Source organism: Notolepis coatsorum, assembly GCF_963971535.1.
Source record: "Notolepis coatsorum genome assembly, chromosome: 5".
NCBI classification, from domain to species: Eukaryota; Metazoa; Chordata; class Actinopteri; order Aulopiformes; family Paralepididae; genus Notolepis; species Notolepis coatsorum.
This window is the reverse complement of record NC_140169.1, coordinates 54,315,751-54,340,817: the sequence shown is the minus strand read 5'-3', so window position 1 is coordinate 54,340,817 and position 25,067 is coordinate 54,315,751. Positions and strand designations below refer to the sequence as shown.

The 25,067-nt window shown below is 44.6% G+C and overlaps 1 protein-coding gene across 1 annotated transcript in view; it reads right to left on the bottom strand.

Moving 5' to 3' along the window:
• The window catches only part of LOC311227929 (apoptosis-stimulating of p53 protein 1-like), a gene marked incomplete at its 5' end in the record, with an annotated part of 104,055 nt that overhangs the window by 13,878 nt on the left and 65,110 nt on the right, over nt 1–25,067 (bottom strand). The window contains 3 exon segments of the mRNA XM_084313798.1: nt 914–1,698; nt 9,351–9,843; nt 11,016–11,149. Of these exon segments, the coding sequence (XP_084169924.1) occupies nt 914–1,698; nt 9,351–9,843; nt 11,016–11,149 (1,412 nt within the window).

Below are 25,067 nucleotides of genomic sequence, written 5' to 3'. Positions count from 1 at the left end.
CATGTTGTCTAGTGTTAGTCCTTGTATCTAGAGCTCAGTCAGTCAACTAGACTCGAATGACAGCATGTTGTCTAGTGTTAGTCCTTGTATCTAGAGCTCAGTCAACTAGAGAATGACAGCATGTTGTCTAGTGTTAGTCCTTGTATCTAGAGCTCAGTCAACTAGAGAATGACATCATGTTGTCTAGTGTTAGTCCTTGTATCTAGAGCTCAGTCAACTAGAGAATGACATCATGTTGTCTAGTGTTAGTCCTTGTATCTAGAGCTCAGTCAACTAGAGAATGACAGCATGTTGTCTAATGTTAGTCCTTGTATCTAGAGCTCAGTCAACTAGAGAATGACAGCATGTTGTCTAGTGTTAGTCCTTGTATCTAGAGATCAGTCAACTAGAGAATGACAGCATGTTGTCTAGTGTTAGTCCTTGTATCAAGAGCTCAGTCAGTCAACTAGAGAATGACAGCATGTTGTCTAGTGTTAGTCCTTGTATCAAGAGCTCAGTCAGTCAACTAGAGAATGACAGCATGTTGTCTAGTGTTAGTCCTTGTATCTAGAGCTCAGTCAGTCAACTAGAGAATGACAGCATGTTGTCTAGTGTTAGTCCTTGTATCAAGAGCTCAGTCAGTTAACTAGAGAATGACAGCATGTTGTCTAGTGTTAGTCCTTGTATCTAGAGCTCAGTCAGTTAACTAGAGAATGACAGCATGTTGTCTAGTGTTAGTCCTTGTATCAAGAGCTCAGTCAGTCAACTAGAGAATGACAGCATGTTGTCTAGTGTTAGTCCTTGTATCTAGAGCTCAGTCAGTCAAAGAAAAAGCATAAAGAACAACTAATCGCCTAACAACGTCTTGGTGCACCGAGATCAAAGCGACTAATTGCCAGGCCAGGTGGACTGAGCGACGGAGCTCTGGTCTCACCAGGGTCTGTGAGGCCGTGGTGCTGCCGCTCTCCTCGGGGGTCGTGACCTCTGGCACGGGGCTGGGCAGCAAGGCCTCCGGGGCGCCCAGGTTGTTGTTGTTGTCGTCATCGTCCTCCGACTCCGACTCCTCGGGCTCGGCCGGGCCTCCCGGCGGGGCGCAGGGGGGCGGCCGGTTATCGTTGGGGTCCGCGGGCCGAGCGGGAGGCTCCAAAGACGGCCCCCCCGCCCCCGGCTGCTGCGGGAGCTCCGCGTCGGACGGGAGGTTGCCGTTGTCTGTGTCCGCCTCCTCCCCCCCTCCCAGGTAGCCCGGAGCCGGCTGGTAGAAGGGCGTCCCCCCGCTTCCTGCCCCTCCTCCTCCGCCGACCCCGCCCGCGTTCCCCTCGATCCCCCCCGCCAGGGTGTTGAACCTCTGGTAGAGCAGCTTCTGGATGTTGGGTCCGGCGGGGCCCTCGGGCTCCGTGATGGAACTGCGCTTCTTGAGGGGCCGCGGGGCGTTGGCCAGCTTCTTGCGCAGCGCCTCCAGGTCGGCGTCGCTCTGGTAGCGCAGCGGCGAGTGCACCATCATGGGCGTCAGCTTGGTCGGGCTCAGGGGCCGCGGGATGTGCTCCACGCCGGGAGGAGGGGCCCCGGGCAGCTCCAGGGGCCGGCAGCCGTCCGGGTCGTCCGTCCCCTCGTCCAGGAGGTCCGTGGAGCCGCAGAGCACGCCGTGGAGCGCCGCCGGGAGCATGAAGGGGAGCGGCGAGGGGGGCGTGGAGCCGCAGGGCAGGACCGGCTTCCCGTAAACTAGACACAAAGAGAGTTATGACTAGGGCTGCACAATTAATCGGAAAAAAATCGCGATCTCGATTCATTTCAAAATTATGACAATAAAAAAAATATTAAATGACACTTTTTTTTAAACATATATATTTATGTATATATTTTTTTACTTAACCTTTTAAAATCATGATGAAAAATAAGAATCGTGTGAGAGAATCGTGATCTACATTCTTAGAGAAAAATCGTGATTCACACTTTAGCAAGAATCGTGCAGCCCTAGTTATGATCATATTCCATGATGAGAACTAGAGACACACACAGAGTTATGATCATATTCCATAATGAGAACTAGAGACACAAACAGAGTTATAATCATATTCCATGATGAGAACTAGAGACACACACAGAGTTATGATCATATTCCATGATGAGAACTAGAGACAGAGTTATGGCCATATTCCATGATGAGAACTAGGAGACAGAGTTATGGCCATATTCCATGATGAGAACTAGACACACCAACAGAGTTATTATTAGGGATGGGAATCGAGAACTAATTGTCAGATTCCTGGAATCGCATGCCTCCGTGACTATCGATTCCTCTTATCGATGCCATGTTTTTCCGACAGTTGCGCATTCTAAAACAATAACGTTAGCGCCACACATGCAGCCATAGCAGACTATTTAATCGTTATTTCTTTTATTAGCAATATCCATTCATTTTTCATCCATCCAGCCTGACGTTATCATTGGGAATGGGTCTGAGCTCGAAAAGGACAAATACCGCCACCTATCATCTCCTGGATGGTATTGCACATCATTGGATTGTATTGGGTGTGCATTAGAAAAAAAGTCCGGTCCGGGGTTTTCCCTTCTCTGGCAAGCAGTATCTGTTACCGCATTCACTGGGGAGGCTGGGAGCAGCTTTCGATTATGTGTTTAGGACTATAACGTTGGATCAATAAACACAATCAATATTTGGAATGACGATCAGGAATTGGATTCATCTTTTTGCAGAACCATATTCCACGATGAGAACTAGAGACACCAACAGAGTTATGACCAGATTCCATGATGAGAACTAGAGACCTGTATCTGTATCACTGTACATATTAATACTGCCAGTAAGACTTACTACCATAGTGTCTTTATACCTGTATCACTGTACATATTAATACTGCCAGTAAGACTTACTACCATAGTGTCTTTATATCTGTATCACTGTACATATTAATACTACCAGTAAGACTTACTACCATAGTGTCTTTATACCTGTATCACTGTACATATTAATACTGCCAGTATGACTTACTACCATAGTGTCTTTCTACCTGTATCACTGTACATATTAATACTACCATAGTGTCTTTCTACCTGTATCACTGTACATATTAATACTACCATATAGGGCTGACCCCTATTAATCGATTAGTCTACTAATTGGTCGAAAGGAGCCGTAGTCGACTGGCCAACCTCTTAGTCGAATATAATAATAATAATAATAATAATAATAACTTTATTTGTATAGCACTTTTCATACAGAGGTTGCAGTTCAAAGTGCTTCACAACAGTAAAAAATACAGGCATAAGCGAGCATAAAAAGATAGACGGGTAGAATCACAGTGTTTCACATTAGGATCTAGCATCCCAATAGGCTCTCCGCTTACAGTTTTCAGTAACACAAATAGTAAAAATTGTTTAAAATGATTCAGTTTAAAAATAGTCAAAAAATTATAAAATAGAACGGACATAAAAAATACAGGCATGAGCGAGCATAGCAAGATATGGCAAATCACAGTGTTTCACATTAGGATCTAGCATCTTAATAGGCTCTCTATTCAGTAATACTCCTGTAGTTCATGAACAAATAATCACAGTGTTTCACATTTGGATCTAGCAAATAATAAGAATAAAATGATTCAGTTTAAAAATAGTCATAAATAATCCTGTATGCATCGTTGTTTAGTGTGTATGTGTGTTTATTGTGTTGTGTGTGTGTGTGTGTGGTTGTACTTCAGCTACTACTACTCTACAACTACCACTCCAGGACACAGTTAACCTAGATCTACTCTACTCTACAACTACCACTCCAGGACACAGTTAACCTAGATCTACTACTACTACAGCTACTACTACTCTACAACTACCAGGACACAGTTAACCTAGATCTACAACTACAACGCTACAACTACTACTACTCTACTCCAGGACACAGTTAACCTAGATCTACTCTACAACTACCACTCCAGGACACAGTTAACCTAGATCTACCCCAGGACACAGTTAACCTAGATCTACCAGGACACAGTTAACCTAGATCTACAACTACAACGCTACTACAACTCGGTGTGTGTGTGTCTGTGTGTGACTGTGTGTGTGTGTGTACAGCTACTACTACTCTACAACTACCAGGACACAGTTAACCTAGATCTACAACTACAACGCTACAACTACTACTACTCTACTCCAGGACACAGTTAACCTAGATCTACTCTACAACTACCACTCCAGGACACAGTTAACCTAGATCTACTACTACTCTACCAGGACACAGTTAACCTAGATCTACAACTACAACGCTACTACAACTCGGTGTGTGTGTGTCTGTGTGTGACTGTGTGTGTGTGTGTGTGTGTGTGTGTGTGTGTGTGTGTGTATGTCGGTGTGTGTGTCTGTGTGTGTGTGTGTGTATGTGTGTATGTCGGTGTGTGTGTGTGTTTGTGTGTGATTGTGTGTGTGTGTGTGTGTGACTGTGTGTGTGTGACTGTGTGTGTGTGCGTCACAACCCGCAGTGTTTCACATTTGGATCTAGCAATAAATAAGAATAGTTTAAAATGATTCAGTTTAAAAATAGTCATCAGTAAGAAGTAAAAAGTGCAATAACCGACACATGAATTTGATAGGCAGTGTAAAAGAGTAGGCAGGGTAAGAATAAATACAAGTTGTGTCAGGATATCCCTGATGTTTCCTCTTGCCACTAGGTGGTAGCAGATAACTATCAGTGAAATGCCTGAGCAAAGAGATAGGTTTTAAGCTGTCTTTTAAAGATGTCTAGCGAGTTGGCTTCCCTGATGTTTTGGGGTAGTTTGTTCCATAGTTTTGGGGCATAGTTGATAAAGGCTGCATTACCGATCCTCTTTTGACTGCTTCTGGGAGCCTCTAGTAGTCCAGCAGCTGATGATCGCAGTGTTCTTGCTGGTGTGTAATTTATTAGAGTGTTGGCGATGTAGCTAGGTCCCTGTCCATTTAGAGCTTTGTATGTAAGGAGAAGGACCTTAAAGTCAATTCTAAATGTTACAGGAAGCCAGTGTAAAGCGGCTAGGACTGGACTAATGTGCTCTCTCCTTTTGGTTCTAGTTAGCAGTCGGGCTGCAGAGTTTTGGATTAGCTGAAGCCTCTCTGTGGTTTTCTTAGGGAGACCTGTGAAAAGTGCATTACAGTAGTCTAACCGGCTAGATATGAATGCATGAATTAGCTTCTCAGCATCGTTCTGATTAATAAATGGTCGTACTTTTGCTATATTTCTGAGATGGAAGAACGATGTTTTCGTCACTTTGCTAATATGAGAATTGAAGTTCAGTTCTGAATCTATGATAACCCCAAGACTAGTGACCTCAGATTTGATCCAAGGGGTTAGTCCCCCCAGGTTCTTTATTAATGTTTCTTTTTTAGTTTTGGAGCCGATAATTAGAATTTCAGTTTTGTTCTCGTTTAGTTTCAGGAAGTTCTTACTCATCCATTTATTTATTGACAGTAAGCAGTCTGTAATGGAGCTAATCGCTGTATCATTTGGTTCAGCAGATATGTACAGTTGTGTATCATCCGCATAGCTATGGAAATCTACATTATGTTCTCTGATGATATCACCCAGCGGTAACATGTAAAGGGAGAAGAGTAAAGGACCTAAGCAACTCCCTTGTGCAACTCCATAGTTGTTGTCGTATATATCAGACATGTGATCTCCTAGTTTAACATAGAATTTCCTCCCTCTGATGTATGTTTTAAACCAGCCCAGCACATGGTCTGAGAAACCGACATGGTTTTCAAGACGATCGATTAGAATATCATGATCGATTGTATCAAATGCTGCACTGAGATCCAACAGGATAAGGATGGAGATCTTATTCTCGTCAGAGTTTAGTCTGAGGTCACTGATTATTTTGGTGAGGGCAGTTTCAGTGCTGTGATATTTTCTGAATCCTGACTGAAATTCTTCTAAGATGTTGTTTTCTTCAAGAAAGGAATTTATTTGAACTGAAACTATCTTTTCAAGTACTTTACTAATGAATGGTAGGTTGGATATTGGACGATAATTTGCCATTTCATTACTATCCAAGTTAGGTTTTTTTAGTAATGGCTTTACAACTGCTGTTTTAAAGGCATCCGGGAAAATACCAGTCCTAAGGGAAGTGTTTATGATATCTAGCACAGGGCTTGAAACACTATTAAATACCCGTTTGAAGAAAGCTGTAGGTATAGGGTCAATGTCTGAGGTGGAGGAGTTACATTCTGAGACAGTTTTGCAGAGTACATCTAATGTGATGCATGTGAAACTTCTCATGGTTACATTGCACGGTTTGCCGCAATCAACTTTATTTCCATCATGAGTAATGCTGGCCCTGATCAAGGTTATTTTGTTGTTAAAGAATAGTGCAAGTTCTTCACACTTAACCGTTGATGACTGAGGAGGTGTAGGGGCAGTGTTGAGTAGTACATTAATAGTGGAAAAGAGGATTCTGGAGTTTCCAGCATTTTCTGTAATGATTTTAGAGAAGTAATCTTTCCTTGCTAAGCGGATGGTTTTATTATAAGCAGTTAAAGCATCTTTGTATATATCACAGCATATGGTGGTTTTTGTTTTTCTCCATTTTCGCTCCGCTGCACGACATTTCCTTTTTTCTTTGTTGACCGTATTATAGTTTAACCAGGGCGAGGCTCTAGTTTTCTTCTTTTTCGTTTTTAATGGGGCGACAGAATTTAATATAGATGACATTGCATCATTGAGATTTTCTACCATTTCATTTAGAGAGCTGTCATGATTGTGTGGTTCATGTAGTCTGATAAGATCAATGAACTTTGATTCAGCTTTGTCGTTTAGGAGCCTCTTTTTAACTATGATTTCTTTTTTTGTTTTAGTAAGGGTTATTTGAGTATCAAAAAATATACAGTGATGGTCAGAGAGAGGTAATTCAGTTATTGAGATATTTGTTATGCTTAGCCCAGTTGTTGTTATAACTAAGTCTAGTGTATTCCCAAGCCGGTGAGTTGCATTTGTTATATGCTGTATTAGGTCAAAGCTATCCAGTAGATTTTTTAGTTCCATAGTTTTGGAGTCTGTTTTCTTATTAAAATGGATGTTCAGGTCTCCATTTAGGATCACCTTATCATATCCGGTAACACATAGTGAGATCAGTTCAGAGAGCTCCTGTATAAATATTGGTGAGTGTCTAGGCGGGCGGTATATTGTGACAATAATAGTTGATTCTGTTTTTAGTTCAATGGCAAGATATTCCATTGACATGAACTCGCCTAGTTCTGTGATTCTAAACAAGAGTTTTGAGGAGAAGATTGCTGCAACTCCTCCGCCCCTTTTATTTTTTCTGGGTATTTGAAAAAAGTTATAGTCTGGTGGACAAGCTTCTATCATTATTGATGTAGCTGTGTCATTATTTAGCCATGTCTCTACTAGGCAGATGCAATCTAAGTTATTTTCTTTAATCAGATCATTTACTAAGAATGTTTTATTATTCAGTGATCTGACATTTAGGAAAGCTAATTTTATTTGTTGGACTTCTTTAGAGGAGGTCTGCTTTGGTTTGACCGTGATGGCCCTGAGGTTAATAGCAGGTAAACGCATTGGTGGCGTATATTTTTCACCATGCCATTGGCTAGTTATGATTACTTGTATGTTTTTAGAGATGGCATGGTAATTGTGCTATACTGTACCGTACTGACTGCACTGTGCTTTCGGGGACATTTGATCAGACGAGATGGCCTTGTGTGATATGGGGGGGGGGGGGGGGGGTGGGACGTCTTGTGCTGTACTTCGTGGTGAGATTGTGTCCTTCATGACTATCTCTCGTGCTGGTGTGAGCTTAATATTCTTGGAGGCCATCAAAGCATGACGCATGTTTGCTGATAGGAGCTTTGAACCTAAGCGATTTGGGAAGAAGCCATTTCTTTGAAAACGTTCTGGGTTATTCCAGAAAACATTGAAGTTGTCAATGAATTTCAGGCCGTGTACGAGACATGCAGCCCCTAACCATGAATTAAAATTTAGGAGTCGACTGAATGCTTCCTGTCCTCTGCGAAAGCATGCAATTGGTCCACTGATGGACACATCAGTGTTTGTGTACACAGACTGATGTTTGTCTAGTGTGTTCATAATAATAATAAAAAATAATAATAATAAAAAAAATATTTATAATTTTTTCCAAAAGAAAAGAGGCCTAGAAGCGTGGCTAACGCTAATGGCACGCATACCAGAGGCTAACTGCCTACGAAAACAGGCACAGAGGCACTGAAAGAGGATTTCACCCATCTAATGAACACACTATACTAGACAAATATCAAGATGTATCCATCAGTGGACCAATTGCATGCTTTTGCAGAGGACAAGAAGCGTTCAGTCGACTCCTTCAGACATTAAGCTTCACCCCCCACAGCCCAAATGGAATGATACAAAATAAAAAATAAAAAATAAATAAAAAGTTTAAAAATATTATACTTTTTTTTTATGTCGACCAATAGTCGACTAACGGCAAATTTTGGCCAATCCTAGTCGACCATCCAAATCCTTAGTCGGGGACAGCCCTACACTGTATATATGAATACTACCAGTATGACTTTCTACCTGTATCACTGTACATATTAATACTTACATAGTGTCTTTATACCTGTATCACTGTACATATTAATACTTCCATAGTGTCTTTCTACCTGTATCACTGTACATATTAATACTACCATAGTGTCTTTATACCTGTATCACTGTACATATTAATACTACCATAGTGTCTTTCTACCTGTATCACTGTACATATTAATACTGCCATAGTGTCTTTCTACCTGTATCACTGTACATATTAATACTACCATAGTGTCTTTATACCTGTATCACTGTACATATTAATACTACCATAGTGTCTTTCTACCTGTATCACTGTACATATTAATACTACCATAGTGTCTTTCTACCTGTATCACTGTACATATTAATACTACCATAGTGTCTTTATACCTGTATCACTGTACATATTAATACTACCATAGTGTCTTTCTACCTGTATCACTGTACATATTAATACTACCATAGTGTCTTTATACCTGTATCACTGTACATATTAATACTACCATAGTGTCTTTCTACCTGTATCACTGTACATATTAATACTACCATAGTGTCTTTCTACCTGTATCACTGTACATATTAATACTACCATAGTGTCTTTATACCTGTATCACTGTACATATTAATACTACCATAGTGTCTTTCTACCTGTATCACTGTACATATTAATACTACCATAGTGTCTTTCTACTTGTATCACTGTACATACTAATACTACCATAGTGTCTTTATACCTGTATCACTGTACATATTAATACTACCATAGTGTCTTTATACCTGTATCAATGTACATATTAATATTACCATAGTGTCTTTCTACACGTACCTGCCCTGAGAGCGGGCTTGAGAGGCTGGCTCTTGGGCGCCGCCTGCTGGAGGTACATGTGGTAGATGGAGCTGGAGTTCATGGTGGCCGGGCCCTTGCGGGGCGACTGGGGCCGGGAGCCTCTGCCGTCCGGGATGAAGGGCCTCACGGCCGCGAGGGCCAGCAGGGGGTCCAGCCTCTCGCTCAGGCCCGGCGGGAACATGGGGGAGCCGGGCTGGAAGGTGGGGCTGGGCGGCACCGAGATGCGCTGCTGGATCTGCTGCGAGGACGAGCCGGTGCCGGGGGCCAGGCGGGGCCAGGCGGGGCCCGGCGGCGGGGCGGGGAGGGGCCGGGGGGGAGGGGGCGGAGGCGGGGCAGCGTCCTTGCCACGGCGCTCCAGGGAGCTGGAGGAGGCAGAGGAGGAGGAGGAGCTGAGGTGAGAGCCGTAGGGAGGGGGCTGTGGCTTGCTGAGGGGGGGAGGGGAGGAGACGGCCATCTTGGAGGAGTCCGGAGCCTGGAGGAGTAGACGTGCACACCACCGTCCAGGTTAAAGGAAAGACATGCGTTGTCCTTGATTCAAAGAACAACAGGGACAGATTCTCACATCTATTTTTCCTCAAACCGGTTCTGACCACCTCAGCGTGATTGATCCACTCTACATCGCCCTCAGTTTTCCTATGCTTTTTTTTTTTTTTTTAGCTCTATTTAATTAAATGTTATTTAAATTTGTATGTACCTTATACTATTGTTACCTTGTGTGTGTATATATGTGTGTGTTTTACTACACTATACCAATTATTCACCTGTTCTATTCTCCATCCATCCATCATCCATAGCAACACTATATTATCACTGACATCCTGATGGGGGATCCCCCCTTTGAACAGCCCATCTGAGGTTTCTCTCCTCCACATCGCCTGTGGTGCTTTTTTCCCCCTATTGCTAGGTTTTTAGTGAGTCGTTCCTTATCTTCATTGGGAAAAGTCTGGGAGTGCTGCATATTTGGATTTTATGGTGGTTATTGTTCTTTTGTGAAGTTTCTTCTCGACTTATTAGAAATAAGAGAACATACTCTATTTCATTAGCACTAAAAGTGATCTTTCTTCATTGTATCAGAAACTTCAGAACGTTAACTTTTATGCATGTGCTATAAGTATAAAGATATGCTTTTCAAAAAAAAGTATGCAGTCGTCAAGTTCAAGTTTAACAATGGCCACTTTTCTGGGCGCCAGTTAAGAGGTTAAAGAAACACGCAAACCGTATGGGAACTGCACTTACCGTCTACTCCAGAGTCAGACAAGAAGATGGATACCAGTTTCCTCTCTGCACATTCAGTAGGAAGCTATCTGGCTGCAAGCTAGCCTAGCTTAGCACAAATTAATGGAAGCCGAGAAGCTAGCCTAGTTGTTGGCCAAAAACACCTCTCCGTGGTCCATATCTGTCTCCATTGATTTGTGCTAAGCTAGCTTGCAGCCAGATAGCGTGCAGAGAGGAAACTGGTATCGATCTTCTCGTCTGACTCTGGAGTAGACGGTAAGTGCATTTCCCATAATGTTGGCGTGTTCCTTTAAGCTTCTGCCGAAAGGACCACAGCAAGTAACCAAATATCACCAGCGTGCTGCCGAGAGCCTCCTCCACTGGAAGATCGGTGCGGTGCCATGAGTTGTGAGGAACCAGAGGACCCACCTTGTCCGGAGCGGGGGCCACGGGGGAGCCAGAGGGGGGGCTCTTGCCCTGGATGTCCGTCCCAGAGTCCCTCCTCTCGGGAGGCTTGAGGCTGGCGCTGTTCTTGCCTCCGACGGGCCAGCCGGTATCGTTGGCTAGAGAGCAGCGAGAGGGGGGGAACGGAACACAGTGAGTTAACAGAACAGAACCACGTGAACGGATGGAGGGGGAGGAGGTGGAGGGGGAGGAGGTGGTGTAGGAGGTGGAGGTATATGAGAAGCAGGGGGACCTGCCTTAGTACTCACAACAAGACAGGAGAGTAAACGAGCATAATGTGTTCAGCAGGTCTGAATGGTATGTGACCAGGTCTAGGTCTGAATGGTATCCGGCCAGTGTTTGGTATTTGATGGGAGCCGAAAACATCAACGTGGTAATTCAAGGAATATTTCACATTTCTAAAAGAACCCTGATCTGATTCATTTCAAATCAGATTAATTTGGGTTATCCAGGTTTCTGGGTTATTCAGGTATTGGAAGCAGAACATATTTTCTATTTGTGACGAATCAGACCAGGGTTCGTTAAAAAAAAAAAAACATGGACTATTGCTTTAATGGCTGCCATGAGGGGTGGATGAGGATGAATGTCTAGGGTGCCCCTAGTCTACCAGTCTGCCCCTAGTCTACCAGTCTGCCCCTAGTCTACCAATCTTTTAGTTTTCTACTCTGCCCCTAGACTACCAGTCTTTTTGTTTTCTACTCAGCCCCTAGTCTACCAGTCTTTTAGTTTTCTACTCAGCCTCTAGTCTACCAGTCTTTTAGTTTTCTACTCAGCCTCTAGTCTACCAGTCTTTTAGTTTTCTACTCAGCCTCTAGTCTACCAGTCTTTTAGTTTTCTACTCAGCCTCTAGTCTACCAGTCTTTTAGTTTTCTACTCAGCCTCTAGTCTACCAGTCTTTTAGTTTTCTACTCAGCCTCTAGACTACCAGTCTTTTAGTTTTCTACTCAGCCTCTAGACTACCAGTCTTTTAGTTTTCTACTTTCTACTATCCCCAGGCCATCAGGTTGCTCAACGAACAATAACACTATGCAACAACCATCAAATGCACTCACAACACACACATCGACACGCACACACTTACTTTAAACAAACAACACACTGCAGCACCCACTTTAGAACACCTAAACACACTTTATATTTATTGATAAAGGATTTGCACTACAACCCATACCTCAGTACACCTTACTGTAAATTGTACCTAAATTGTACCTCATCCCATTTCTGCTTTGCACTATATAGTATTGTATATTAGTATTGCATAGTATATTGTATGGTAACTCAGTTACTTCTATTCTGCATCGAACATTGTACATATGTATATACTGAACACCGTCTACGTACGTGACTTCTATTTTTACTTCTATTTTTACATGCTATACTATTTTATTTCATACTTATCTCTTGTCTAGCACAGTCTCTGGAGCGTAACAGAAAGAAGCATTTTGTATAAAAGTATTCTGTACTTCTGTATGACAACTATTAAAGAAACTTGAAAGCGGCACGGTGGTGTAGTGGTTAACACTGTCGCCTCACAGCAAGAAGGTCCAGGGTTCGATTCCCGCTTGGGGACCAGGTTTCCACGTTGCCAGGTACCCAGGTGGGGTATCTCCCAGGCCTTTCTGTGTGGAGTTTGCATGTTCTCCCCGTGCTCGCAAGGGTTTCCCCCCCGATAAGATAAACCCAATGGAAAAACATGCACAACAACAGATCGCTAACGCTGTGGCGTCCTTGACGAAGACGGGCAGGAGCACTTGGATTGGTCCCCTGGCGCGGCCCTCGCCGACGCCTGTCTGCTCCCGGCTGCCCTTGGGGGGAAGGACGACGGGATGGGTAATCGCAGAGACGAATCGCATCGGCGATCCTACAAAGACAATGCATGCGTGTGTGTTCCGGTGTGTGTGTGTGCTAACCGTGTGTGCTAACCGCTAAACATTGAGGATAATTGCATGCCAATTAAAGACCTCTGAACAGGTCCTGCATTATTATTAAACTTGCCTCTAGTCTAAAAGTCTTTTCGTTTTATACTCTGCCCCTAGACTACCAGTCTTTTAGTTTTCTACTCTGCCCCTAGACTACCAGTCTTTTAGTGTTCTACTCTGCCACTAGACTACCAGTCTTTTAGTGTTCTACTCTGCCCCTAGACTACCAGTCTTTTAGTTTTCTACTCTGCCACTAGACTACCAGTCTGCCTCTAATCTAACAGTCTTAGTTTTGTTAACAACAGCTAGCCAATCTTAGTGAGCACGACCAATGTTTTGACGGACTATGGACACTTTTCAGAGAGTGAAGACAGGGGGGGAAGGAAGGAGACCAAAAGGAAGTGTGGTACGAGAAAATCTGGATTCTTCTGAGCCCTACAGCCACGGCAGTATGCGGCTGCAATAGGATACAACTGAACCACTGGCGATCTCCGACAGAATTACCAAAATTACGACAATCCCAATTGCCAACACATTACTGGATAGCTGCAGTGACTGTTTGGGTGCAAGCCAGTCACCATGTTCAGGCCCAAGGAGAAACGAATGCGCCAAACAAAGAAATCCACTGCTTTCAGTTTTCATGCCGAGGTAAACGGAGATTGAGGCTGATTCAATGATTTTATTTGCTGACATTTCCCCTAATGATGCAGTTCTCGCTTTTGGGCTCTCTTAGGGTTAGAGCGCTTGTAATCATCAGCATCATAATCATCATAATCCTCATCACACTAGGTTTGTCATTTTGGCAGGGCTGTACGTTAACTTTTTTTGCACATAGCACTGGTGCTACAGAGGTTGATAGTTTTGTAGCACAGGCCAAAATCTTGTAGCACAAGTATAAAACTTGTTATATTTGTAACAGTCACAAATGTGCCTATTGTATTTGTGTTATTTAGTTGCAGTGCCATGTTTGGCTGTCATTTAGTATATCGCCATGTGTTATTATTACTATGATACTCTCATATGCTATTTTCAATTAATATCATAAACAACATAAGGAATATTAGCATAATTTTGAGTGGACTGAAGGAATGAGTCAACGTTAATAGTTTTAAATGCAAATAATTTATTGAAACATAAAAGTGGGGTCGGTTGGGACACACACACACACACACACACACAATGGGGGACCCTGATGTAAACAAGACAAACGTCTTTCTCAGGTCTGCATCCCCTTAACAATTGTGTGTATTGAGCCATACTGTACTGTACCCATTCTGCAATCTGTTAAATAAAGTTCTCATTCATTCATTCACACACACTGTTTCAACTCACCACCCCCGCATCATATTGTAGTCTAGTCTGTCTTCAAACTTCCACTCCTCTCGAAACTTGTTTATTTGAATATCAACATTATCTGTCCATCCTCAGTTTACTATAATATACTCCTGTCCTGACTAGTGACTTCATCATCTTTCCAAACGCACGCACGCACACACACACAGGGAAGGGGAGAGAGTGCCCCCCCATTTCCCTTTCCACACTGTGTCTGCTGGCTCTGCCTGTGATCAGGATTAGCTTGTTAGCTTGCTAACGTTGTAGTGATTGTAATGGTACATAAACGTTAATTTCGGGCGATGTGCGCATAAAGGAATGGCGACGGTGCAAAGCATGTAGATGCATTTGACCCGTTGCGAGAAGAAAAAAACACCACGGACTTATTTCTGGACGTGTAGGCGCACTGCTGTGTTAACGCAGCAACCGACCAACGCGCTGCTCTGCTTGCAGAAGGCGCACGGATAGGGCGGATATGACTCGTCGAGTTGTCACAAGAGTTTTTTCAAAATAAGATTATCATATGCACCTGAACGTTGCTAGCTTTCGGAGCCTAGCTGGAGCTGCGCGTGGGCAGAAATGAGACCCGCTACAGGATTTTCAAAATAAGAGTATCTATATGAACCGAATCCCTATCGCACCAGTGCTACTGAAGTAAATCCATCCATCGCACAGACCGCTGTTGCTGTAGCACGTGCAAGATATATGTCGCACTGTACAGGCCTGCATTTTGGGACGCGTGAATATTAAAGGCAACCAACTTGTGTTCAGCTTTTCGTTCAGCGTTTATCTGATTGGCCACACGGCCACGTGACCGCCCTAGCACACGCCCTTCGCGGCAAGAGAGACGCGGCAGACAGTGACCGCGGCCGCGCATGAGGCTCCCCCAGGTGCTCGAGAGGTGCTCGAGAGGTCCTTGTGTTTGCGTTGTTGGTTAATGCCATATCGCTATCGCCGCATCACTTAACGCCATAACTAACTGCCTAACTAACTAACTAACTAACTAACTAACTAACTATTTCGCGATGGACCCTGCCGCCAACGTGCAAGCTTGCGTGCCAGCACAGAGCAATTCGCCCACGCCGCCGCAGGCTTTGCACAACGCCGCCAAACGTGCAGCACAGAGGTACGCTACGCGCGGTTACATGTTTCATTGATTAACTACATTACCTGCTGTGCGCTGTAGGCCAAAGCAGCGGTACAGTAATGTACAGTAGGTTACATGTTTCATTGATTAACGCCATTACCTGCTGTGCTGTAGGCAAGCAGAGGTACAGTAAGGTACAGTAGGTGTAGGTTACATGTTTCATTGATTAACGCCATTACCTGCTGTGCTGTAGGCAAGCAGAGGTACAGTAAGGTACAGTAGGTGTAGGTTACATGTTTCATTGATTAACGCCATTACCTGCTGTGCTGTAGGCAAGCAGAGGTACAGTAAGGTACAGTAGGTGTAGGTTACATGTTTCATTGATTAACGCCATTACCTGCTGTGCTGTAGGCCCAAGCAGAGGTACAGTAAGGTACAGTAGGTGTAGGTTACATGTTTCATTGATTAACGCCGCCATTACCTGCTGTGCTGTAGGCAAGCAGAGGTACAGTAAGGTACAGTAGGTTACATGTTTCATTGATTAACTACATTACCTGCTGTGCGCTGTAGGCCAAAGCAGCGGTACAGTAATGTACAGTAGGTTACATGTTTCATTGATTAACGCCCATTACCTGCTGTGCTGTAGGAAAGCAGAGGTACAGTAAGGTACAGTAGGTTACATGTTTCATTGATTAACTACATTACCTGCTGTGCGCTGTAGGCCAAAGCAGCGGTACAGTAATGTACAGTAGGTTACATGTTTCATTGATTAACGCCCATTACCTGCTGTGCTGTAGGAAAGCAGAGGTACAGTAAGGTACAGTAGGTTACATGTTTCATTGATTAACTACATTACCTGCTGTGCGCTGTAGGCCAAAGCAGCGGTACAGTAATGTACAGTAGGTTACATGTTTCATTGATTAACGCCCATTACCTGCTGTGCTGTAGGAAAGCAAGTCTGTTGTAATTTATATTATGCAGAATTTGATTGGCGTTGCTGGGATCATTTGGTGGTCGAACCAGTTCAGACAGAGGTGTTTATTTATCTATTAATAAACATATCTACTAGAAACACTGGTGTTCTGTTGTGTGACTGTGCTAAACTCTTCCACCACATGACCGACATTTGACATACAGTACACCTCCTATCTTAAAACAAAAGCTTATCTTACATTCCGATAAAACAAAGTGTATTTCATTTTCAAGGTCACGTGTGAGAAATACTCCTAATATTAGTATTCATAATATACTTCGGGGTTCTAAAATTTAAATAGTTATATAAATATTTAGGGATTTGGTTAAATAATAAGCTCTCTTTTTACACCCATGGGCCATGTGGAACATCATAAGAAGACCATTGTACAATAATCCACAATTATGTCTGTATTTGATTATGGTGAAATTATGTACATGCATGCCTCTCCCTCTGAAAGCCCATCCACGCTGTGTATCATAGAGCACTGGGTTTTATCACTGAAGATACATTTCTCACTCACCATTGTGAAGGGCTAGGTGAAGGTGAAGGGCTAGGTGAAGGGCTAGGTGAAGGGCTAGGTGAAGGTGAAGGGCTAGGTGAAGGGCTAGGTGAAGGTGAAGGGCTAGGTGAAGGTGAAGGGCTAGGTGAAGGGCCAGGTGAAGGGCTAGGTGAAGGGCTGGGTGAAGGGCTAGGTGAAGGTGAAGGGCTAGGTGAAGGGCTGGGTGAAGGGCTAGGTGAAGGGCTAGGTGAAGGGCTAGGTGAAGGGCTAGGTGAAGGGCTAGGTGAAGGTGAAGGGCTGGGTGAAGGGCTAGGTGAAGGGCTAGGTGAAGGTGAAGGGCTGGGTGAAGGGCTAGGTGAAGGTGAAGGGCTAGGTGAAGGGCTAGGTGAAGGTGAAGGGCTAGGTGAAGGGCTAGGTGAAGGGCTAGGTGAAGGTGAAGGGCTAGGTGAAGGGCTAGGTGAAGGGCTAGGTGAAGGGCCAGGTGAAGGGCTAGGTGAAGGGCTAGGTGAAGGGCTAGGTGAAGGTGAAGGGCCAGGTGAAGGGCTAGGTGAAGGGCTAGGTGAAGGTGAAGGGCCAGGTGAAGGGCTGGGTGAAGGGCTAGGTGAAGGGCTAGGTGAAGGGCTAGGTGAAGGGCTGGGTGAAGGGCTAGGTGAAGGGCTAGGTGAAGTTGAAGGGCTAGGTGAAGGGCTAGGTGAAGGTGAAGGGCTAGGTGAAGGGCTAGGTGAAGGGCTAGGTGAAGGGCTGGGTGAAGGGCTAGGTGAAGGGCTAGGTGAAGTTGAAGGGCTAGGTGAAGGGCTAGGTGAAGGTGAAGGGCTAGGTGAAGGGCTGGGTGAAGGTGAAGGGCTAGGTGAAGGTGAAGGGCCAGGTGAAGGGCTAGGTGAAGGGCTAGGTGAAGGGCTGGGTGAAGGGCTAGGTGAAGGTGAAGGGCTAGGTGAAGGTGAAGGGCCAGGTGAAGGGCTGGGTGAAGGGCTAGGTGAAGGTGAAGGGCTAGGTGAAGGTGAAGGGCCAGGTGAAGGGCTAGGTGAAGGGCTAGGTGAAGGTGAAGGGCCAGGTGAAGGGCTGGGTGAAGGGCTAGGTGAAGGTGAAGGACTAGGTGAAGGGCCAGGTGAAGGGCTAGGTGAAGGGCTAGGTGAAGGTGAAGGGCCAGGTGAAGGGCTGGGTGAAGGGCTAGGTGAAGGTGAAGGGCTAGGTGAAGGGCTAGGTGAAGGTGAAGGGCCAGGTGAAGGGCTAGGTGAAGGGCTAGGTGAAGGTGAAGGGCCAGGTGAAGGGCTGGGTGAAGGGCTAGGTGAAGGTGAAGGGCTAGGTGAAGGGCTGGGTGAAGGGCTAGGTGAAGGTGAAGGGCTGGGTGAAGGGCTAGGTGAAGGTGAAGGGCTGGGTGAAGGGCTAGGTGAAGTTGAAGGGCTAGGTGAAGGGCTAGGTGAAGGTGAAGGGCTAGGTGAAGGGCTAGGTGAAGGGCTAGGTGAAGGGCTAGGTGAAGGTGAAGGGCTAGGTGAAGGTGAAGGGCTAGGTGAAGGTGAAGGGCTAGGTGAAGGGCTAGGTGAAGGGCTAGGTGAAGGGCTAGTTGAAGGGCTAGGTGAAGGGCTAGGTGAAGGTGAAGGGCTAGGTGAAGGGCTAGGTGAAGGTGAAGGGTTAGGTGAAGGGCTGGGTGAAGGTGAAGGGCTAGGTGAAGGGCTAGGTGAAGGGCTAGGTGGCGGTGAAGGGCTAGGTGAAGGGCTGGGTGAAGGTGAAGGGCTAGGTGAAGGGCTAGGTGAAGGTGAAGGGCTAGGTGAAGGGCTAGGTGAAGGTGAAGGGCTAGGTGAAGGTGAAGGGCTAGGTGAAGGTGAAGGGCCATTACCTAGTTGAAGGGCTAGGTGAAGGGCTAGGTGAAGGTGAAGGGCTAGGTGAAGGGCTAGGTGAAGGGCTAGGTGAAGGGCTAGGTGAAGGGCTAGGTGAAGGGCTAGGTGAAGGTGAAGGGCTAGGTGAAGGGCTAGGTGAAGGGCTGGGTGGAGAGTTACCGGTTCCCGGCTGTATATACTGCTACGCTTTGCTCGCTTCATTTCACAAGCGGGCAATAGACCTATCTCAAACCCTGCCCCTTTTCTTGATCCTCCAATCACAACTGTCGCTTACCTCGGACAAACTTTCAACTCGGACAACTGTCGCTTACCTCGGACAAACTTGTGCACAAAGTTGTGATTGGAGGATCAAGAAAAGAGGGCAGGGTTTGAGATAGGTCTATTGAACATGAACTGAAATTAACTTTAGGTCTCCCGGCAACAGTACGTAATGTAATTTTACCTAAACATAAGATCCGGGCAGAGAGTTTGCTAGGGGCTGACATTTTGATTAGAGCGTAAAATGTGTTGTTAGGTTCATCACGGCAGCGCCCAGTAAACAGACGGTACATGTTTGACAAATACGATTTTATGTTTAGGTTCTTATAAAATGCTAAAGTAAGTCAAATGAAATTACCCGACATAACATTGCCCAGGAGATCTAAAGTTCATTTCAGTCTATGTTCATTTGCCCGGCTGTGATATGAAGCTATACTGGCTTTAAATATACAGCTGTGATATGAAGCTATACTGGCTTTACATATACAGCTGTGATATGAAGCTAGCGCAGTGTGGCTTTACATAATACAGCTGTGATATGAAGCTATACTGGCTTTACATATACAGCTGTGATATGAAGCTATACTGGCTTTACATATACAGCTGTGATATGAAGCTAGCGCAGTGTGGCTTTACATATACAGCTGTGATATGAAGCTAGCGCAGTGTGGCTTTACATATACAGCTGTGATATGAAGCTATACTGGCTTTACATATACAGCTGTGATATGAAGCTATACTGGCTTTACATATACAGCTGTGATATGAAGCTAGCGCAGTGTGGCTTTACATATACAGCTGTGATATGAAGCTAGCGCAGTGTGGCTTTACATATACAGCTGTGATATGAAGCTATACTGGCTTTACATATACAGCTGTGATATGAAGCTATACTGGCTTTACATATACAGCTGTGATATGAAGCTAGCGCAGTGTGGCTTTACATATACAGCTGTGATATGAAGCTAGCGCAGTGTGGCTTTACATATACAGCTGTGATATGAAGCTATACTGGCTTAGTGGCTTTACATATACAGCTGTGATATGAAGCTAGCGCAGTGTGGCTTTACATATACAGCTGTGATATGAAGCTAGCGCAGTGTGGCTTTACATAATACAGCTGTGATATGAAGCTATACTGGCTTTACATATACAGCTGTGATATGAAGCTAGCGCAGTGTGGCTTTACATAATACAGCTGTGATATGAAGCTAGCGCAGTGTGGCTTTACATATACAGCTGTGATATGAAGCTAGCGCAGTGTGGCTTTACATAGTGAGGCACAAATTTAGTAGAATGGCTTCATGTTGGTCATTTTGACTGATGTACTGAACACACTGAACCTTCTCCAAAGTACACAGGTATACACACTCTCACCCTTTAAACACACTCACACACAGGATCAGCAGTGCTTTAGTAAGACTTACATTACTAAACAGTGTCGCTGTAGCATTAGGTGCTCAGAGGAGGTTGCTCTTGTGCGGACCAAATCAAAATGTTGGCTTAGTGATACTTCTGGGTAAAAAGAAAACTCCGGAACACAACTATGGTAACACAGCGGCAAACATAGAAGCTCGGAGCACCAAGTTTAGCTCCAAGTTTGCCAATTTCACTACAAAAACTGTACCGTTTGGGGTTGCAATGCCTCATTTAACCACGGCGATGAATTAGCCCATCATCAATAACAGTCAGTGCCAGACTAAACCGGTTATACGGAAGCATATCTACAAAATCGCTGGCTTACGTTAAGTTGTTGCCCTCATACCAATATCAATCAAGTTAAATGGTTCTCCAATTCTCCTACTCTGGGCAAGGCAATAGTTCCGAGCACTCGGCTCACATCTACCCGGAAGTATATTAGTTATTGTCGTGATGTCAACCAAGTTTGGTGGATAAATCATTTCTTGGCTACAGCGACGGTTTGGACTAAAAAAGGAAGAAGCTCCGGTCGTACGCTGCTGGCGATCCTGCTCACTACTTGAGAGACAAGGTTCAGAGGGAGCCATTACGCTGCGCGTGTTTTCCGCACACTTAGCCCCTGCCGTGACTGTGATGCACCGAGTGAAACCACAGTCCCTTATTCCTCCATCGGAAAATACCATAATTAACTCTGAAGAACTGGTCCTGCGCGAAACGCTCGTTGTACAAGTATCGCAGAGAAATTTCAAAGGTACTCGCAGTTGCACAAGGGTTTCAGACAGAGAAACGCAATGGTTTGAAAGCTCACCGTTGCTAATAAACATTTTTAAAATGTTTTATAAACTGGTCAACACAGCTTTATTTTCGGCATCAGGCAGCTAAAGCCGTTTTGAGCAGTGTTGACCAGTTTATAAAACGTATTTAAAATGTTTATTAGCAACGGCGAGCGTTCAAACCATTGCGTTTCTCTGTCCAAAACCCTCGTGCAACTGCGAGTACCTTTGAAATTTCTCTGCGACGAGCGTTTCACGGAGGACCAGTTCTTCAGAGTTAATTATGGGATTTTCCAATGGAGGAATAAGGGACTGTGGTTTCACTCAGTGCATCACAGTCACAGAAGGGGCTACCATGCCCTGTGCACTCACGAGACGTGCCGTCAGAGACGGCGGAGGCCGCGGGGCCCGGCGGCTGGGACTCTGCAGGGGAGCAAGGGGCCACCGGGTCCACAACGACGATGTCTAAATCAGACACCTTCCACGGACCGGGAGGCTTTCGCACCACGCTGTCTGCACCTGGACAGCAGCGTCGCCCCGCCACCCCGGGGTGGAGCCAAGGCACGCGAGAGACGCGAGACAGAGAGGAGGGGAAAAAGAGAGCAAGAGCAGAAGGGAGGGAGCAGACAGGGGAGGGAGAGAGAGAGAGGAAGGAAGAGCAGGAGGAATAAAGTAAAGATGGAGAGTAAAGTGAGCAGTGAACAACAGTCAGGCGAGGAAGGAAAGTGGCTCGACATTCCACAGGGTTCCCACAGATATTGCAAAATGAAATTCAAGGACTTTCAAGTACTTTTCCAAGCACTATTTTTCATTTTAAACGGGCATTTTAAAAGGATACAATTCACTTTTAAATGCCGTTTTTTATAGAAAATTACAATTAGTTACACTTTAAATAAAAGAAAATCAATTTCTTGATTCAGAAATTCATTATCATGGATGAACAAAACTTTCAATGCGAATAGTTGATTTTAATTTCAAGGACTTTTTAAAAAAGAGTTGGCTGTTTTCAATGAATTCCAGGCCTTGAATCAAGCATTTTAAGCACTTCAAGAACCCCGATTCCATTCATGCAACAAGTGTTGGAACATCCCGCCCTGTGTATCGTCGTCCAGGTCCATCCATGACATTTCAAAACAAAGATCAAACAACTCGGAGCCATCTGCAATTCGTAGTTTAATTGCAAGATAATATTTCCAAACCGAAACACAAATGAGTCCATAGGGGTTGCTGCTCCATGGTCGCTCTAACTTGCAGTGTTTTTGGTTAATGCTTAAAAATGTGTATTTAATGGTTTAGTTTTTCCACAACATGAACTTGTTTCGTGGCACAAGGCTGATGCCGTACAGGCACTGTATATGGAGGTCAGGATGTTTCAAAGTAAAAAAAAAAACAAGACCACGCCTAGTTGAAGCTGGACACATGCCAGTGGGGAATCAGGATATAATGTAGGGCTGACCTCGACTAGCCAAATAGTCGACTAATCGATCGAAAGGAGCCGTAGTCGACTGCCCACCGCTTAGTCTAATGCAAAAAAAGAATAATAATTATATATATATTTTTTTTAATAATTCTTTCCAAAAGCAAAGAGGCCTAGAAGCGTGGCTAACGCTAATGGCGCACATACCAGCGAGGCTAACTGCCTAAGAAAACGGGCACGGAGGCACTGAAAGAGGATTTCACACACTAGATGTATATCCATCAGTACATCTTGATATTATATCAAGATGTATCCATCAGTGGACCAATTGCATGCTTTCGCAGAGGACAAGGAGCCTTCAGTCGACTCCTTCAGACATTAAGCACCCCCCACAGCCCAAATGGAATGACCCCCCACCCCCCCAAAAGAAAAACAACATTTAAAAAAAAATGTTGCATTCTGGGGGGTATTCAGTCTACTATCGGCACATTTCGGCCAATCAAAGTCGACTATACAAATCCTTAGTCGGGGACAGGCCTAGATATATGTATGATTAATGTAAACAACTATATGTGTACTGTATATCCTGTCCAACACTCTGTGGCACGTGATGCACTACAGCTTGGGGGCACTGGTTACTGGCTAGTTAAGGTTAAGCCCCTGTGTGCTTTGCTGCTAGATGCAAAAGAAAGCCAAGCTAGAAAATTGACGATGAATTATTGATACACGTTAAAGAATTTAGCAGCCTGCTGGTGCTAACGTCAACAGCTAGCATCCATCACCATCGCTAACATTAAGCTAAGCTAAAGGCGACAAGTAGTACTAGGAGAAGCTAATGCTACCCACAGGCTGTGTCTTTGCTTCAAAAAGGGGCGAGTAAATAGCATCAAATACACATTAATTAAGCAAACATGGAAACATGCATTAAGAAAACAAAGCAATGAAAGAAACAATGAATTGATATCCAATGCAAGCAACTGATAATAACGTTACTCCCAAGTCTCAAACGATGCAGAATGAATGTAGTGTTAGCTACCGTCAGAAATGCACCACACTACTATTCTAAGTTAACGTGACGTGCATCTTGCTTTATCTTTTTTGCCTCAACTACAACACTTGGATGCTCTGGTCTGGTCATTAGCTACGACACTCAGATGCTCTGGTCTGGTCAGTAGCTACAACACTTGGATGCTCTGGTCTGGTCAGTAGCTACAACACTCAGATGCTCTGGTCTGGTCAGTAGCTACAACACTCAGATGCTCTGGTCTGGTCAGTAGCTACAACACTCAGATGCTCTGGTCTGGTCAGTAGCTACAACACTCAGATGCTCTGGTCAGTAGCTACAACTCGGATGCTCTGGTCTGGTCAGTAGCTACAACACTCACAACTCTAAGGGTCTCTGTATACTTGCTTTTAACCGTGCGTACGAGTAGACAAGCGGCTGCGTCGTGAGCGCCATTGTTCACATACTTGCCTGCGTATTTTGCGTTGTACCTGGAGGATGGAAAAGTCTCTCCACTAGGGGGCAGATCAGAGCGTCGTTGCATCTTCCGGAATGCGTAGTGTTAATTTCGGAGGACACAAAGTAGGCTCCATAGGCACGCAGGATACACCTCTTGCGCATGCGTATTTAACCCGTTCACTACCGCACTACAGAAGGCTAACCCTTTACTATCACACTACAGACTGTTAACCGTTTGGTAGTGCAGTAGTGAAAGGGTTATCAACCCTTTATTCGCCAATGACGTGTTACCACGTCATTCTCCGCCATGCGTAATCTGCCAATGACGCCGTAAGGTGTCTTTGAGATCAATATTTCAAAAATCTGTCATGTCAATCATATTTCACCCACGGAGACTTGAGATCTCCTGTTGATCTCCTCTCAACTCTCCAACGGTTCAAGAGTGCCATCTGGTGGCCGATCGGCGGATCGGCCAAACAGGAAATGATCCGTTGCCAATAACTCGATAAACAACATGATTTGGACGTATATATTATTATACAACCTGGAAATGGATCGCATATATCAACATCCCATAATGGCAAACTTTCTGCTCCACGCTGACCACCCAACGGTCAGAGGAAGCTACGGTAAGTTTCAGCGTGTTTTCTTATTATGATCCATATAAACTGCTGTGATCTATGTATCGCCCATACTACATAAATGATTTAACGTCGGCCACGGACTTATAAACCCCCCCCCCCCCCCCCCGCCCTCCGGTCACCAGCAGATGATGAGGCATGACGTTTAGGACCTTGTACAATTGAACATTTTAATCTGACGTCAATCGGTATCAAACTACATTTGATGATGTAATATATGTATTTATGGCTATAAATCACGTTCTGCAGAATGCTGCAGAAAACGATAAAAACATATTTATACTTTAGAACGTATTTTAGTATGAATATGTGAATGAAAAAGTAGAACGTTGCTACATCCTGAAGGATTTGGGGTGCTTTTTCAATGTATGTGATGTATAGATTGGGGGGAGATGATC